This window comes from Planococcus citri, chromosome 1, assembly GCF_950023065.1.
Source record: "Planococcus citri chromosome 1, ihPlaCitr1.1, whole genome shotgun sequence".
NCBI classification, from domain to species: domain Eukaryota; kingdom Metazoa; phylum Arthropoda; class Insecta; order Hemiptera; family Pseudococcidae; genus Planococcus; species Planococcus citri.
This window is the reverse complement of record NC_088677.1, coordinates 7,904,315-7,920,885: the sequence shown is the minus strand read 5'-3', so window position 1 is coordinate 7,920,885 and position 16,571 is coordinate 7,904,315. Positions and strand designations below refer to the sequence as shown.

General features: G+C 36.8%; 1 protein-coding gene across 2 annotated transcripts; it reads left to right on the top strand.

The window, feature by feature from the left end:
- Window positions 1-4,106: 4,106 nt before the first annotated feature.
- On the top strand, window positions 4,107-13,495 carry LOC135846562 (myrosinase 1-like). Of its 2 annotated transcripts, XM_065365738.1 has the most exons (12): window positions 4,108-4,384; window positions 4,595-4,728; window positions 4,847-4,981; window positions 5,137-5,259; window positions 10,571-10,754; window positions 10,857-10,951; window positions 11,020-11,167; window positions 11,264-11,433; window positions 11,529-11,663; window positions 11,783-11,889; window positions 12,948-13,126; window positions 13,239-13,495. In XM_065365738.1, exons 1-11 carry the CDS (start codon window positions 4,234-4,236, stop codon window positions 13,084-13,086), a joined length of 1,521 nt encoding a protein of 506 aa, XP_065221810.1. In that variant the 5' UTR covers window positions 4,108-4,233; the 3' UTR covers window positions 13,087-13,126; window positions 13,239-13,495. The 2 variants fall into 2 exon arrangements, 1 of the variants encoding a protein (XP_065221810.1); XR_010558981.1 differs by lacking the exons at window positions 12,948-13,126; window positions 13,239-13,495 and having other exon boundaries at window positions 4,107-4,384; window positions 11,513-11,663.
- Window positions 13,496-16,571: the final 3,076 nt, after the last annotated feature.

Below are 16,571 nucleotides of genomic sequence, written 5' to 3'. Positions count from 1 at the left end.
CATTTCGAGCAGTTCTGGAACCTCCAGCAGATTTTTGAAACTCGAAATTCCCTCAAAATTCCATCAAACTGAGAGGGAAATCTGAAATTTACTCTACACTCCAATTTTAACACCCTCTGAAGACGACTCAGGTGGGCACAAGTAATTTTAGGGCCTCAAGCGACTTTTTTTGAAAATTACTGGAGCCTCCAGCAGGGTTTTGAAACTTTAAATTTTCACAAAATTTCATCAAATGGAGACGAAAATCTGACATTTACTCTACACTCCAATTTTAACACCCTCTGAAGACGACTTCAGGTGGGTTCAAGTCAATTTATGGTCTCCAGTGACTTTTTTGAAAATTACTGAAGCCTCCAGTAGATTTTTGAAATTTGAAATTTCCCCAACATTAATTTATCAAATGGAGTTGGCAAGCTGAAATTTACTTCGCAGACTACATGGTGGTTTCAAATGGTTTTGAAGCTTCCAGATACTTTTGGGAAATTTCAATTTTTCAAAAAAACGTCATACAACCTTTCAAAAAGTTGCTGGAGGCTCCAAAACGACTTGAAATTCACCATCAGTCAACTTCGTAGCGTATTAAAATTAGTTTGCAGAATGAATTTCGACTCTCCATCATAGTTTGATGATATTTTGGAGAAATTTCAAGTTTCAAAAATCTACTGGAGGCTCCAGTAATTTTCAAAAAAGTCGTTGGATGCTCTAAAATGACTTGAAATTCACCTGAGTCGTCTTCAGAAGGTGTTAAAATTGGAGTGTAGAGTAAATTTCAGATTTCCGTCTTCATTTGATGAAATTTTGTGAAAATTTAAAGTTTCAAAAATCTGCTGGAGGCTTCAGGAATTTTCAAAAAGTCGCTGGAGGATCCAAAACGACTCGAAATTCACCTGCAGTACTTCGTAGCGTATTGAAATTAGTTTTTAGAATAAATTTTAGCTTTACAACTCCAATTTGATGGAATTTTGTGGGAATTTCGAGTTTCAAAAATCTGCTGGAGGCTGCAGAACTGCTCAAAACGGGTTGAAACCGTTTCCAATCAATTTGGCATGTCGGAAATAGAGTATATCCCAAATTTCAGCTTTCTTGGTCAATTTGGTAAAATTTCAATTTTTCCCCTCATTTTTGGCCTAAATTCAATTTTCAAAAATTCACCAAAAATCGAAAAACGCACTTTAGCACTTGAAATTTTGACAAGTGATGAATTTTTGCATGATCTTTCGATCTACCTTTGTAAAGTTTGAAAAAGTTCGTGCAAGTCCTATATTAAAACGCAAAATCTGCGATCTCGGCTGACCTGTCAATCAAAATGACCGCCATTTTGTAAGTAAGGCCAACTTTTTTTTTGGCAAGTTTGCTTTAAAATGTTCCTTAGGATGTCTCCTTTAAGAAAAAAGTTGTCCCGGAGTATCGGCGGGTGGGCAAAGGTTATTTTGAATTTCTAAGCATTTATACATATAAGAATTGAAACCGTAAATTCAAAAAAATCAATTCTCGAGTTGATGGTAAATGTCTGAGGTGAGATTAAATTGATCATACCATCAAGATTTTGTTGAAGAAATATTCAAAAGCATAGAGCATCAGATAACCCATTAAGCAAAAGGTAAATGCAAAAACTCTCTTGCAATCAGTTCTTTTTTTTTTTGTTCGTGGGTACTTAATCTATAAAATAAAATAGAATCCATCAACTCATAAATCATTATAAAATAAAAACCATTAACTCGTATCATCTACACAAGTGGACAGAAGACACAATTTTGAAATCGTTTTTATTTTCTTCAATGCTATTTCCTATCTCATTGGGTCACAGTCATTGCATTATTTATGCAGGCAACACCTGGGTCATTCCATGTCAACTCAACCAAAAAAAAGCGATTTTGAAAGTCATGTCTTTCGATTTCGCTCAAATTTTTTTTACAATATCTACCCACCCAGTAAGTAAGAAAGCCGCAATCAGTTTGGTCTCAGCCCCCTCGGGGGGCGGGTTGGGGGGGGGCTTCCAAACTTTTCACATTGTCTCGAGGTACTCAACTTCAGCAGCCCATTCTTCCAAAACTATGATACTTTGATCAAAACTGATTTCACAGTTCGAAAGGGCATTGAATTTTGAACTTTTTAAGTATTTTGAAATATTCAAAAGTTGAAAGTTGATCTTTCAATTTGAAAGTTCAAATTTCAAAATGGCGCTGTAAGTGGGAGCTACTATTTAAAATTTTGAAAAAATTTCTATAGATGTACATTTTGATACTTATTCGAAATATTCAGGTTTCGAGATGGCACTCGTTGATGGAGGAGGAGCACCCCCACCCCCAATTTTGGGTGAAACTTTCAAAAGAAAATCTGGGGCATGTGATATATCGAATTGTATGTTTTCAGCAACGCTGAACACGAATATGACGTCAGATTTTTGATAAGACCCCATCCATGGCCCCCAGCACTTCCTCAAAAGGGGTAAAAGTTCAAAAAAGCGTTTTGTTCGTGTGACACATGGAATAGTATGTTTTTGGTGACGCTGAACACGAATATGACGTCAGATTTGTGATTGGACCCGTCCACGGCCCCCAGCACCTCTCCAGGGGGGTGACCCCCCCAAAAATGGTTACATTCGTGTGACACATGCAATAGTATGTTTTCGATATCGCTGAACACGAATATTGCCTTAGTTTTTCGAATCGACTTCACCCATCGCCCCCAGAACCTCCCCCAATAGGTAAAAGTCCAAAAAAATTGTTGGGGGCCGTGGATGGGGTCCAATCACAAATCTGACGTCATATTCGTGTTCAGCGTCACCAAAAACATACTATTCCATGTGTCACATGAACAAAACGCTTTTTTGAACTTTAACCCCTTTGAGGAGGTACTGGGGGCCGTGGATGGGGTCCTATCAAAAATCTGACGTCATATTCGTGTTCAGCGTTGCTGAAAACATACAATTCGATGTATCACATGCCCCCGAATTTCTTTTGAAAGTTTCACCCAAAATTGGGGGTGGGGGTGCTCCCCCTCCGTCAACGAGTGCCATCTCGAAACTTGAATATTTTAAAAAAGTATCAAAATGTACATCTATGGAAATTTTTTCAAAATTTTAAATGGTAGCTCCCACTTACAGCGCCATTTTGAAATTTGAACTTTCAAATTGAAAGTTCAACTTTCAACTTTTGAAAATTTCAAAGTACTTAAAAAGTTTAAAATTCAATGCCCTTTCGAACTGTGAAATCAGTTTTGATCAAAGTATCATAGTTTTGGAGGAATGGGCTGCTGAAGTTGAGTACCTCGAGATAATGTGACAATAATGGAAGCCCCCCCACCCGCCCCCCGAGGGGGCTGGGACCAAACTGATTGCGGCTTTCTTACTTACTGGGTGGGTAGATACGTATTGTAAAAAAAATTCGAGCGAAATCGAAGGACATGACCCAAAAACGTTGGTTGAGTTGACATGGAATGACCCACCTAGCTCAAGTACAGGGTGCCCAGAAATATCGAGCACCCCTAAAAAAGTTTTCTACTAAAATACTTTGGTTGGTCACAGTGAATGATAATAATGATAGCACATGATTGGTTGTTGGACTAGAGAGATAACATTCCACCAATCATATGCATCTGTTTCATGTTGCCAACCTATACTTTTAATGAAAAACTTTCTTAGGGGTGCTCGATATTTCTGGGCACCCTGTACGTGATCGTACCTATTATTTAAAAAAAAAAAAGTTGACGATTGCTTATTTAATCCTACCCACAAAGTAAAATTTCGACTGCTTCAATTAACTGGACTGAACCGGAATTCAGATCCACACTATACCTATACCTATCCTATACTATAGGAGTAATGTTAGCTTAATGATCCATGAATGAGGTATTCAGGAATTCAGATCGATACACCTACAAATAAAATATACCAACTCGATATTTGGTTCGCAATATGACTAGGTAGATAACTTTAACTACAACAGTACAACTATAGGTATCCTGTAGGTCAGGTTTCTAGTATCTTGTCAGTCGTCTTTATCACTTGTGTGACAAAAACACGAATGAACAGATAAGTTACGTTTTTCCAGGAAACTTCACTTTTGTGTTTCTTCTTATTTATTAGAAAAAAGGGCGATAAGTAGGTACCTACATAAGTATGTTAAAGTGGAAAAAGGTAGCACGTGTTTTTACTAAAGTTTTGAGGCAGTTCGTTAAACTGAATAAGATGTGATCTACTTCTCAGAGAGAAGTCATCTTAGCCTAATCGTTATGCATGAGAAAATTTTCATGATTTTCTGCTCTTGGAGTATTTTTGTGAAAATTCAAACATCTGCTGAAGACTTGAATCACTTTCCAAATGATTTTATGTTCGCTGCTTCCACTTCGGCTTACCAAGTAGAAGGAGCATGGAACGTGGATGGTAAAATAAATACATTTCTATTTCTTATTTAATTAGGTCATGAGATGCCGAAGATATTAAGTAAATATCACAATAATTGAATGAAAAAAAAAAAAAAAAACAAGGGGCTGATCTCAAGATAGTTTTTGGCACAGCTTTGGACAAGGCCTTCCGGAACTCGAGGATACCTCCAACAAGCGCTGTATATCTAAGGATTCGTTTGACTTTTAGGAAAAGGAGAAAATATTTGGGATCGGTACACTCACAAGTATCCTGATGCAATAAAAGATGGACAGAATGCTGACGATGCTGCCAATTCATATTATTGGTATAAAAATGATTCTGTGCTATTGAAGAAATTTCATGTAGGTTTCAATCATTGATCTGAATATTACCACAAGTATAATTGATTTTTTTTCTGCCATGATGCTAATAAAATAAAATTATCCTAATAGGGTAATAACTTATTTGTCATTCGTGCAGTTCCAGGTATACCGAATGTCTATAAGCTGGACTCGGATTTTACCCAATGGTGACAAGAGTTTTATCAATCAAAAAGGAATTGATCATTACAATCGTGTGATAGATGATCTATTCTCGAAAGGAATACAACCGATGGTAAATTATTATATTGGATAAATAACAATAAGTTTTCAAAACATTAGATACTTAATACATTAAGGCTAAAGGATAAAATCTACCTACATTATTAGGTAGGATAGATATCTGCTTACCTAAGTGTTTTTTATTATCGTCATTTTTATCATACCTAGGTGGTAATATACCATTGGGATTTGCCACAAAAATTGCAAGATTTAGGAGGCTGGCTGAATTCGTCAATTGTTGATTACATCGAAGATTATGCTGATCTGATTTTTCATCATCTTGGTAATCGGGTAAATTACAAATTGTTTCATTAAGATCCAAAATCTGTATCTAGGTATGAAGTACGAACATGATTAGGTAATATTGTGAAAAATATAAACAAGCTTCACAGTCCACAGGTTCGTCATTCCTGGGAGGGGGGGGGGAGTTCAGACGTAGCCATACATCGCACCTCGGGAGTAATAACTAATAAGGTTACATCTCAAAAAAGTGAAATTTTACAGGAGAGTGATTTTCTTTTTTTAAAAAAACTTGATTCATTATTTTCATCAACTTATAATTAATTGTGAGGAATGAATAGCACCTCATTTTAAAGATCTGGTATCCTACCTTCATTTAATAGCATATGAACATTTTGAAAAATAAAATCTTAAAGAGGAAATATTTCAATGTTTGGAAAACATTTTGAGTTATAACCTTTCATTAAAGTTGATGTGGAGGCAAAAGGAAGCGTCCAAAAAAATTTCATGTTAACAAAGTTGTACAGAATTGTAATATACTTATTCGTACACACGTAAATAAGCACATTAATCACGTTGTCAGAGTTTATTCATAACCGCCATGTTGTGCAGTGCTACCAACCTAAAACTACCACAATTCTCTATACGCTACATATCCTATGTATAATAATATAAAAAAATCAATTTTTAAAAAATGCCGAGGACATCTTCGAGTCCATAACGAATCTAATAATACAGCGAGCTGCATTGACTTAATAAAGTATAGCATACTCTGGGTCGTCATCCTCACTATTGTCTGCTACTGATAACGTGTTTATCGATGCTGTTGTTTCAGCTGCTGATGTGATTAGGGATGGGAAATGCTCGCGCATGTTGTTTTGCGTGCGCGCATGCTCGCATATGCGCGCATTTGCTCGAGCACGCGAGCATATTTTACTATTACCGATTACGCATCCCCTTACTTGATACACATTAGTAGAAAGTCATTACACAAAATAAGTGTAATCTAATACAAATCACAATGAAGATCAAAAAGTTGAAAAATGCATTAAATTTACCAAAAAACGGGCAAAAATATCGAAAATGAGTAATAAATATCCGAAATTTTTGAAAATTTCCTTATTTTTTCCTTGAAAATGCTCGTGCTCGAGCAAATTGCTAAAATGCGTTCTCGCGCATTTGAGCAAATGCTCATCGTGCTGTTGCGCGCATTTGAGCATGCCATCCCTAGATGTGATGATGGATGAACCTTGTAGTTGAGCTGATTCCAGTAGATTGGCTGTTTTCACAACATCATTGAATGTTGCATGTTCGTCTGGATGTTCGGCGAAGATTTTTTCGAGCATTGACGAATTGTTTTTGCCAACTAGGAATTGATCTCTCAACCTTTCATCCAGTGTTGTTCTAAATTTACACGGCACTGCTTTTGAACGTAGATTTTCAACGAATTGCGAGATGTTTTGCGTAATTTTTCTGGTGGTTTGGCCAAATTTTACTCGCTTGACAGATAGTTTGTCGTAGGGCGGTAGTATGTGTCCAGAAATTGCACAATTGATTTGAAAGTGAGCTGAGTTATTAGCTTCGGATTGAAGTGATCACTTACCATTTGGTAACGGTCTGGGCCAATGCATTTCAGCAGTAAGTTGTGCTTTGCTTCGATTTTGTCATCTAGTCCTTGTAGACTGATTTCTAGTTCAAATCGTTGTAGGTATGTAATAACGCCATTCTTCGGATTGTGGAGAGAATTCTGTGAATCGGAAGTTTGAAATGCGTTGTTGTATTGCATAGGTGTTTGTCTGAAAGCATGGAATGAAACCAGCAAAAGGTGTCTCTTCGTATGTTGGTGTCTTTGGCTGCTTATTTTTGTGTCTAGGAGCCATTGTCTGGTGTCTGGTGTCTTATTCGCGAACACAATTTTTTTGTAAAAAAAAATTATTTAAATAACCATTTTCCTCGTCGCCAAATGTAATATATTCGTACACACGTAAATAAGCACATAATCACGTTGTCAGAGTTTATTCATAACTACCATGTTGTACAGTGCTACCAACCTAAAATCACCACAATTCTCTATACGCTACAAGAATTAAATTTCCAATCAACGTAATGTCGTTAGTTTTTTTCTCGAGTGCTACATCAATTATGACAGTAAAATTTTGTAACATTACATTGCACTAGATTATGTCTTTCTGCAAACTCTACAAGCATTTCACCTCTTTCGTTCTGCTCTCCAAGTGCATACCTCCCTGCAACTTGGCTGCCATGATCATTCCCAACCTTGGCATTGAAGTCTCCCATCAAAAACACAATATCATTGTTTTTTGAGCAGCTCATTAGTCATTACTTCTTCTAGGTCATTGTAGAAGTTTTTGATTTCTGCTGTTGGCGCATAAACTTGAATTATCATGATTGGTTATGGCTTGACCTCCAATCTCACAAATATTATCCTCTCTGATATTGGAATTATGGCACTGATTTTATTGCTGATTCTGGTATGTACTATCAATATTCTCACACCCAGTTCATGTTTGTCTTTTCCAGCGTAGATCATTTCATAATCTTTATGTACCCAGTTTCTACTGTTTCCAGTCCATTGGGTCTCCCTTATTCTTAATACGTTGATTTGTAATCTCCTGGCTTCTGTAACTACGTTAGCAAGTTTTCCAATTCTATACAAAGTTCTCACATTCCAGGTTGCGACATTGATGTTGTTCCGCCTTGTTTTAACTCCGTATATTCTTCGCACCCTATCTGGGTGCCTTAGCGGATGAGGATCAGCCTGATGGAGACTTAGAGCCATTGCTGAATTGATGTCCATATAATTCTAGGGAGATGCAACAGTGTTGGCTTCCTGTTGCCTTCCACCATGATTTTCTGTTGGGGCTTACTCCTTTAGCTGAATTTGCCAGTTTTTAGGCTCTGGTATTCGCCTTCTCACTCTGAAGTTCTTGAGCTTCCTTGGGGCTGGAACGAGTGAGTTGTTGGTATTCTGCATTCTGCAGCTAGCTCTTATGCATTCTTGTTTGTAATTCGTATTTATGTAGAGGTTTGGCCTTCAGCTTGCCACTCCTCCCTGTTGTTCCACCAACTGGAGAATTCTGCTTTGGCCATGTTTATCGACTCTGAGTCTATCAAACAGCACCATGTTATGGAGGTGTAGAATACCCCTGGTATTGTCTTTGCCTTCTCATCTGTCCTTGGAGACTGGCTCCTCTCGATGATCCGAGCTACTACCTAGATACTACCTCCCAGTAAGCATCGCAATGTCACTATCACATCATGCAATATCATCATGGAGATATGTAACATTGCATTGTGATGTCTCTGTGGCTTACTGGTGATATAAAATGTACCCAGAAAAATGGTCACAAAGACATCACCCAGAACATTGTAGGGACATTTTTGCAATGTCACATGAATATTACACTGAAATATTTCAAATATTTAAAAAAAAAATTAAAATCATAAAATGATAGGGTACCCATTTAGGTTTAGCAAATTGAGAGTGATGTTGTATAATAAGAAATTCAATTACCCAAAAATTTTCCTCTTCTCTCAACTCCTGAACTTCCTGAAGTTTGGAGTTGAGATTTGAGGCTGTTGACTCCGCCACATTAGGCAAAGTCTTCAGCGTCCATCATTAATGAGGCCTGATTAAGATCAGACAGTGTCTTTCTTACCTATATACCTACTGATTGTCTACATAATGTATCTGCAAGAAGGAAAAATGGTATAGTTTAGGAAAAAATGTCACAGTGATATCTTTTGGTGATTTCTATGTGATATCAGCTAACAGATAATGCACGCCATCTGTTAGCAGAATCAAAAAGCTGAAACTGGTCCGAGCGTCTATAGAGGTCAACACTGAGGAGCCTGAGGTCTCTAAACTACCCGGCTAGCTCCAAGGTGCTTGTGTAGATGTCACTAGTAAGCAACGGGAAACTGCTAGTGGAAGCTCGAAAATAAATTTCCATGAGATACTTCATCAATGCGATAGAGGCAACACCAGCATACAGGATGTTAGCCCAAATACCCAATTCGGCATAAGGGTAAGCGTTGATTTGTACGCGATACCACCACCAGTGGTGATATGACTCGATGATGATCATCAAAGTTACATTTTTGAGACATTGCGGCCAAATATTATTTTTATACTCCAAAACAATCTCGCAAAAATGTCACAGGAATATTATCATGTAATGTCCCTATACACATCACAAAATGACATCACTGTGGTATTGATGTCACAGCATTGTAACTGTAAATGTGGCCCTTACCCTTAGGAAGGAGGAAGGGAAATTACTACTAGGAGGGGATCTCTGGTTAACGTAATGTTTCTATCTATGGACTGGTCCAACATGCAAGCAGCCTAGTCGGTCAATGTATGCTTTACAGTGAGGTAGGGTATAGGCTGATTGGGAACGTAAATAGGTGTCTAAATTTATATGTAGTATATGTTAATAGGTAGGAATTGTATTAACGATACCTTTCTGTGCGAATTCGCGTTAATTTGATGTGTTAATAAGTTGTGTGTTGGTGTTGTATTTCGTGTAAATCTAGTCAACAATACACAGTTTATCTGTAATGTGTTTGCTTTATTTCCGTTACATCGCGTTCTGAGATACGATTAACAAGTAAATAGGTCTCTGAGTAACCATTCGCGAGCTAAGAGTCTAGTTAGGGACCTATTTGGACTGCTATCGAAGTCGTTTACCAAAATTACTCATTGGTAAGAGTCAACTTAAATTCCACTCTCAGCATGCTTACTGGGCTCTAGCGACAACAACCTGTGCCCTCACAAGGCAATGTGTTTACATTTACCCTACATCAAAATCCGCATTGCCGTCGTTACATGGGGTATGGCTAAGTCTGAACTCCCCCTCCCCAAGTTGTTACACATTGTGGGAAAAAGAAACTCTTACTTTTCAGAAAACTATCCTCTAAAAAATGCTTTAGGTATAAAGCAAAAAACCGCCAAGTTGGAAAAAAAGGACCAATCAGTTATCAATTCCATTAACTACGCGCAATATGGCACTCTACACAATATACATCACTGGATAAGTTCACAACTCTGAAATTTAAAATTGGTTTTTAAGAAATACATGATAATATAATGTTTGAGCTCAAAACGTCGAGAAATATCAAAATTTTTGACCCCCCCTCCTCCCCTCCCAACCCTTTTATCCAAAGTCTGGCCTACCGCAATAGCCGCATCATTTTTTAATAAAAATTTGGCTTAAAAAAAATGCATTCAAAATCAGAGAAATCTGATTTATGGTGATAACAAAGAAATCAACTCTTTCTCAACTCCATAATATATGCATAATACCTATTATCCTATTGATTGAAAAAATCTACACAGGTGAAATGGTGGATTACACTGAACGAGCCTACAAGTATTCTTAAAGGTTATATCAGTAACAGAACTGTAGCACCTTCATTAGGCTTAGGTACACCTTCTGATTACATCGTAGTTCATAATCTTCTGTTAGCCCACGGACGTATTTATAAACTGTACAAAAACAAGTATAAAAGGTGGCAGAGAGGTAAGATTTCTTAGTGTTTCTGAATTGTACATATGAAACATTTATGCATACAATATAATATAAATTTATGTATTAGATACATATTAACCAAATAAATTTCAGGTAAGATCAGTATGACGATCGAATATGAAACCTGTTATCCAAAAACGTCTTCATGGGAGAGTAAGTCTGCTGCGGAAAGATATTTCCAATTTATGGTAATTATTATATAAATTATATCACACGAATGATGTAGTAAATGGTTGCTGACGTGCATACTTGTTAGGTCGGAATTTTCGCTCATCCTATTTACTCTGGCGAAGGAGATTACCCGTTGATCGTTCGTGATATAGTCAATGATAACAGCAAGACAGATGGCTTGAATAAATCAAGACTTCTTGAATTCACAAAAAAAGAAAAGGACGATCTGAAGGGTACCGTACCTACCTACCTACCTATACCTAATCCTTATTATAAACCCAATTTCACATCTAACCTGTTGACTAAATAATTTGATGGAAATGTTACAGGTGCCTTTGATTACTTCAGTTTGAATCATTATACAAGTTTTTTATGCAGCACACCCCCTAATAATGAGTCTGTAGACAGCGACAGCTGGTATTCTATGTTTAGTCGAGATTTAAATGTTAATGTAGAACCAATACCTTTCAAACCTAAGACAAGTGAAACCGAGTTGTATGTAAGCACTTGAACGATTTGAAATTGCTAATAAAAGTAGGTAGGTCTAATGAAAGTTCGTTATCATCCAATGTTATTAGTTGACCAACTTTGTAGGTAACTCCAGTCGGATTCCGAGATGCACTTAAGAAAATTTCACAAGAATACAGTTTCCCAGAAATTTTTGTGACAGAAAATGGTTACAGCGATGTAAGCCCGTCACAGGATTACAAACGAATAATATTTCATCAGGTTAGAAAAAATAACATCCAGGTTTGAGCCAATAAGGGTGTTTTACTTCTTTATTTACAATGATCAGCTCAGCTCGGATACGTTTTCATGTGCAGTGAAAGTGAATTTGGTTCTTTCAGCTTTATCTCCAAGAACTTCTCAAAGCGTTGTACTTGGATAGTTGTAAAATAATCGGCTACACTGTGTGGTCTTTTCTTGATAATTTCCAGTGGCTAGCTGGATACACGTACGTATGCAATTGTAATGATTGTCATCATAACAATGTACTAGGTACATAGGTACCTACATAACTAATAAAAGCGTAGGTATTGTAAGTCTAATCTAATGATAAAGGGTCATTCCACGTCAATTGGACCAAGAAGTCCGACAAACCACCTCGACACAATCTTGAAAAAAAGTAGGGTCGAGTGTCGAGTTGGCTCAAATTTCAAGTCAAATTTAAACCAATAAATTTCTTTTTCATCATTATGCATGTGGTAATTTTCACCTCCGGACAAAAGTTGGTATTCAGACTTTTTAGACCTCATACATCACTCGATATGTTTTCGCCTCCGATTTGGACGTGAAAAGGAGCATATAAGCATGAAACGGAGGCGAAAAAGCCGCGCTCAAAATATTTATAGAAGTTTCACCGAGACTTGAATTTTTTTACTTTTTCAATCAGGAGACGTTCTAGTGAATGAAATAGAATAAAAGTTTGGAAATAGGGTTCTATTGGGAGCTAGAGTTGACCTCTGGAGTGGGAAGGGTCAAACTTGAAAATTACAGAAAGGTCATTTTTTTGGAGGGGTATAATATGACTCCAAATGAATGAAAAGGGTTAAAAGTCATATCACTGGTCAGTACCTCCATTGTGATCAACATATCCAAATTTCAGCTTCCTAGGTCATTCCCACCCAATTTAAAGTGGGGAAAACCCCACTATACCCTTATTTTTGACCCCCTTGCCCCTCAATTTGATCTAGGGGGTCGAAATTTTCAGCATACAATGGGAGGGTGCTCCATGAGTATTTGTTGCAGGTTTCAACCTTCCAACCCTATTTGACCTCTCTCCAGGGTCAAAAAAGATCGCGGTCATCGAGTAATCCACTGCCAAAATTTATGATATTACCCTTAGCAGCTTTTTAAAAAAGGCTAGAGGGCTGCGATTTGCGTCATTGGTCATCCCTTCGGAAGGTCTCTTTCCACAGGAAAAATTTCAAAAAAATTGCTGCCCCCTTACCACTTCTTGGTCGAATTGACGTGGAATCACCCTAAAACGAAATTTTTAAAATAATTATTTAGATCGAAATTTGGAATAGTACGAGTTGACTTCAATTCAACAGAAAAAACTAGAACGCCAAAATTATCTGCCAGTTGGTTTAAATCGCTTATAGACCGTCGAAAAATACCAGACGAGAGGGATTGGATGCTTCGAAATTGATGCATTTTAGCATTGGCTAAAAGAACGGTACCATCGTACAGTACGTATAAAATTCTTCACTTAAAAAAAAATTATTCAAAATTCTCGCATTTTATCAATAATTATTTACCACACAATACACCACTCTGCAATCATGTTCACCTGTTAAACAGTAATGGTCCAATAGCAATAGTTATTTACTACACCTGACCAGTATGTCTTCAACCAATCGCCCTGTTGACCAAAAATCCCTCAATAAGGATGGAAGAAGAGGCACAAAATTCACAAGTTTTGAAGAATGCTATGCCGGTATCAGATTATGTATTGTGTATGTTTTTGAACATCTAGGACTGCAGATTCAAATGTAAGGTCCAATGATCTTCAAAAAGAAATTCTGTGCCATTGAAAATATAGATATTGATACCCACAATGTAATTTTTTTTTTGGAAAATTTGCGATTTTACACCTCCTCTTTGAGAGCCATTTTGTGCTTTGGGATCACATGATCTTCAAAAAATCCCAATTTTGATACCAATATTGTTCTATTTGCATTTTTTTTGAAAAATTTCCAACTTTGTACCCTCCCCCTTGGAAGTACATTTTGGGAAGTTGGGATCAAATGATGGATACAAAATTTAAATACCCATATTGTACCTAAATACATAAGGTGCACCGGGGCAAGACAGAATGCTTTTTCGCAATTTCAACTTTGACCAGCTGTTACCCCCCTTTCTAATGAACATATGGATCAAATTTATTATGTAGGAACCTATGGTGAAAATTTAAGCGCAATTGACACAGTAGCTTTCACTCAGTGGAATAAAATATAAACTGTTCTGACTTCCCCCAGAAGTCAGAACAGGCTAAACTTTGCAGAGGCGTAGATTACAAATGGAACATCCTAGAAAAATTGCACAGAAATAAAATTGTAGAGAATTTAATTCTCTTTGCGATTACTCTCATCAGATTTTCACTAGGACGCACAGTTTGTCTGCTATATGCTAAAAACTTAGAAATAGAAAGTCTGTATTTTATAACAAATTCAAAACAAATTCAAAATAACAACAAAATACAATTGAACCAAAGACATATAAAATGAAACTGAATCTCAAAAATTTTTATGCCACGATGAAGTAGGGGTAGTACCCTAAAGTCACCTTTAGTGGAACTTCACCAGATATAAACCTCTAAGCGCTAGATCTAGTTTTCTAATTTACCCAGTGTTGGAATAATTCGAATCATAACATTAGAAATAAAACACCATCGGGGTTTAAAGCCTTTATTTTAGAATCATCAAAACATCGCATCATTATACACATATGTACATACAGCCAACCTCTTTAAGTACGCAACACAACTCAACTGGTTTTACCCAGGTAACTAGCCGCATACCCATACTCGTAACTATAGACGATCATCTGGGAATACATAGGGTGTGGCTAGTGCATCATAGTATAGCCATGATCTAACACTCCCCCTATTCACAGATGATAAAAAAATACAAAATTTTGAAAAAGACAAATCGCACCACCCAGAAGCCCCACCACAGTGAAAGCCAAAATACTGTGACACAACACAACTCAACTGGTTTTACCTAGGTAGCCAGCCGCATACCTATACTCGTAAGTATAGACGATCATCTGGGAATACATAGGGTGTGGCTAGTGCATCGTAGTATAGCCACAATCTAACACTCCCCCTATTTACAGATGATAAAAACATACAAAATTTTGAAAAAGACAAATTACACCACGCAGAAGCCCCGCCACAGTGAAAGCCAAAATACTGTGACTATTTATAAATCACACCTCATCATAAACAAATAAATCATTTAGCATAACAACTAAGTAACAATTAAGATACCTACATAGGTAACAATAGTGAAACATTGGAAATAATTTCAAATCTAATTCCATCTTCCTCATTGACAAACAATTCAATTTCAAAGTCATGTTCCATGGACTCATTATTTGGGGACTCATTATTTGGTGACGCATTCATTTTTGAAACTTACAAAAATGTATTAGAAAAATGCAATAGTTCTTTCTCATCATACAAAAGTTCTATATCTCATCATGCAACAATTCTATATCTCTTCATGTAACAATTCGTGTCTCAATTTCACAAAGGAAAAAAAGCACAAGGGGATTTCAAAAAAAAGTACAACCCAAATTTGGAAAAAAGCACAATGTGAATTTGAAAAAAGGCGCTACACGTTTTTGAATAAAAGCACAACACAATTTTGAATACACTATGCTATTCTGAAAGCTCCAGCACACAACGTGATATATCTTGAAAGCATAATGGGACTCTAAAAGCACTGAGAGAACCTCTTGGGAGCACAGCAAAATCACGAATGACTGGTGGGATTTGATTCAGAAAGGGTAACAACCTGCTTTCATTGTCTAGGTACTGAACTTGTGTACCTAAATGAAACACCTGCAGGTCTTTGTGGTACTGTAGGTACACATGTCACAGACTTGCGACTATTTGTATTATGATGATGTTGCAAATACCTACATAATGTATGTACTCGTAGGTACGTATCAAGTATATATACCATTAAGCAGTGTAAGGTTTTTCAATCGTGTGTGTTTATGACAACGAAAATATACTATTCAATATGGTGCTTTGGCAAGACGTGTTCGCCTTTTCGTTTGGTTGGACTCCGCACCATAGTGTTCTAAAACATTTCTCAAAATTGAGAGATGGAGAAAATTTGATAACCCCTGTGGTGTAACATTTTAGGTATAAGTGAGACAGATAAGCGAATACAATGGATCATTGAAAATCAATAGGTGGCAAGTCACTTTGATTTATAACTACAACCCCAACGGTGTTGCATATAAATTTTGAAATTTAACTGATATCGGCTTCGCTTTTGATAAAATCTTTTCCATTGTTCAATTTTGAAAAATAAATTTGAAAATTGAACAATAGAAAAGATTTTACAACCCCTGTGGTGTTACATAAATTTTGAAATTTAACTGACGTCGGCTTTTGCAATTATTCAAGAAGCCATTTGAGAAATTGCAATTATAATTACGGCGTTCCATGCCTCATGTTAGGCCACATCTAGGTATGTATGGAAATTTCAAAAAAATTCGACCCATTCATCTAAGAGAACATTCGTTCCAAAGAATTTTTCCATTTTCAGAACGAAACCAATAGTGTGCTACGCACACTAAAAAATTCTGGTCAACATTTTAAATTGTTTATCAGGCATGGTTTCAGCCCCTTTGACGAGTTAGATATTTTTTGCGACTTCGTTCGTTCGTTCCTTCCTTCCTAGGCACCCCTGTATGGGAAACAATTAGGTAATGAACAGTCAACTTACTGGGCCTCGGCTCAAACACAATTACTCCTTACACCCACTTGAAAAATAAATACGGCACACGCTTCATCAAACAATATTACAGGTAAACTGACAAGGTGATATTCTTATCGAATAATATGACGTATGACATCTTGAAAATATGATGTCGAGGTTGTGAAAAATGTATCCA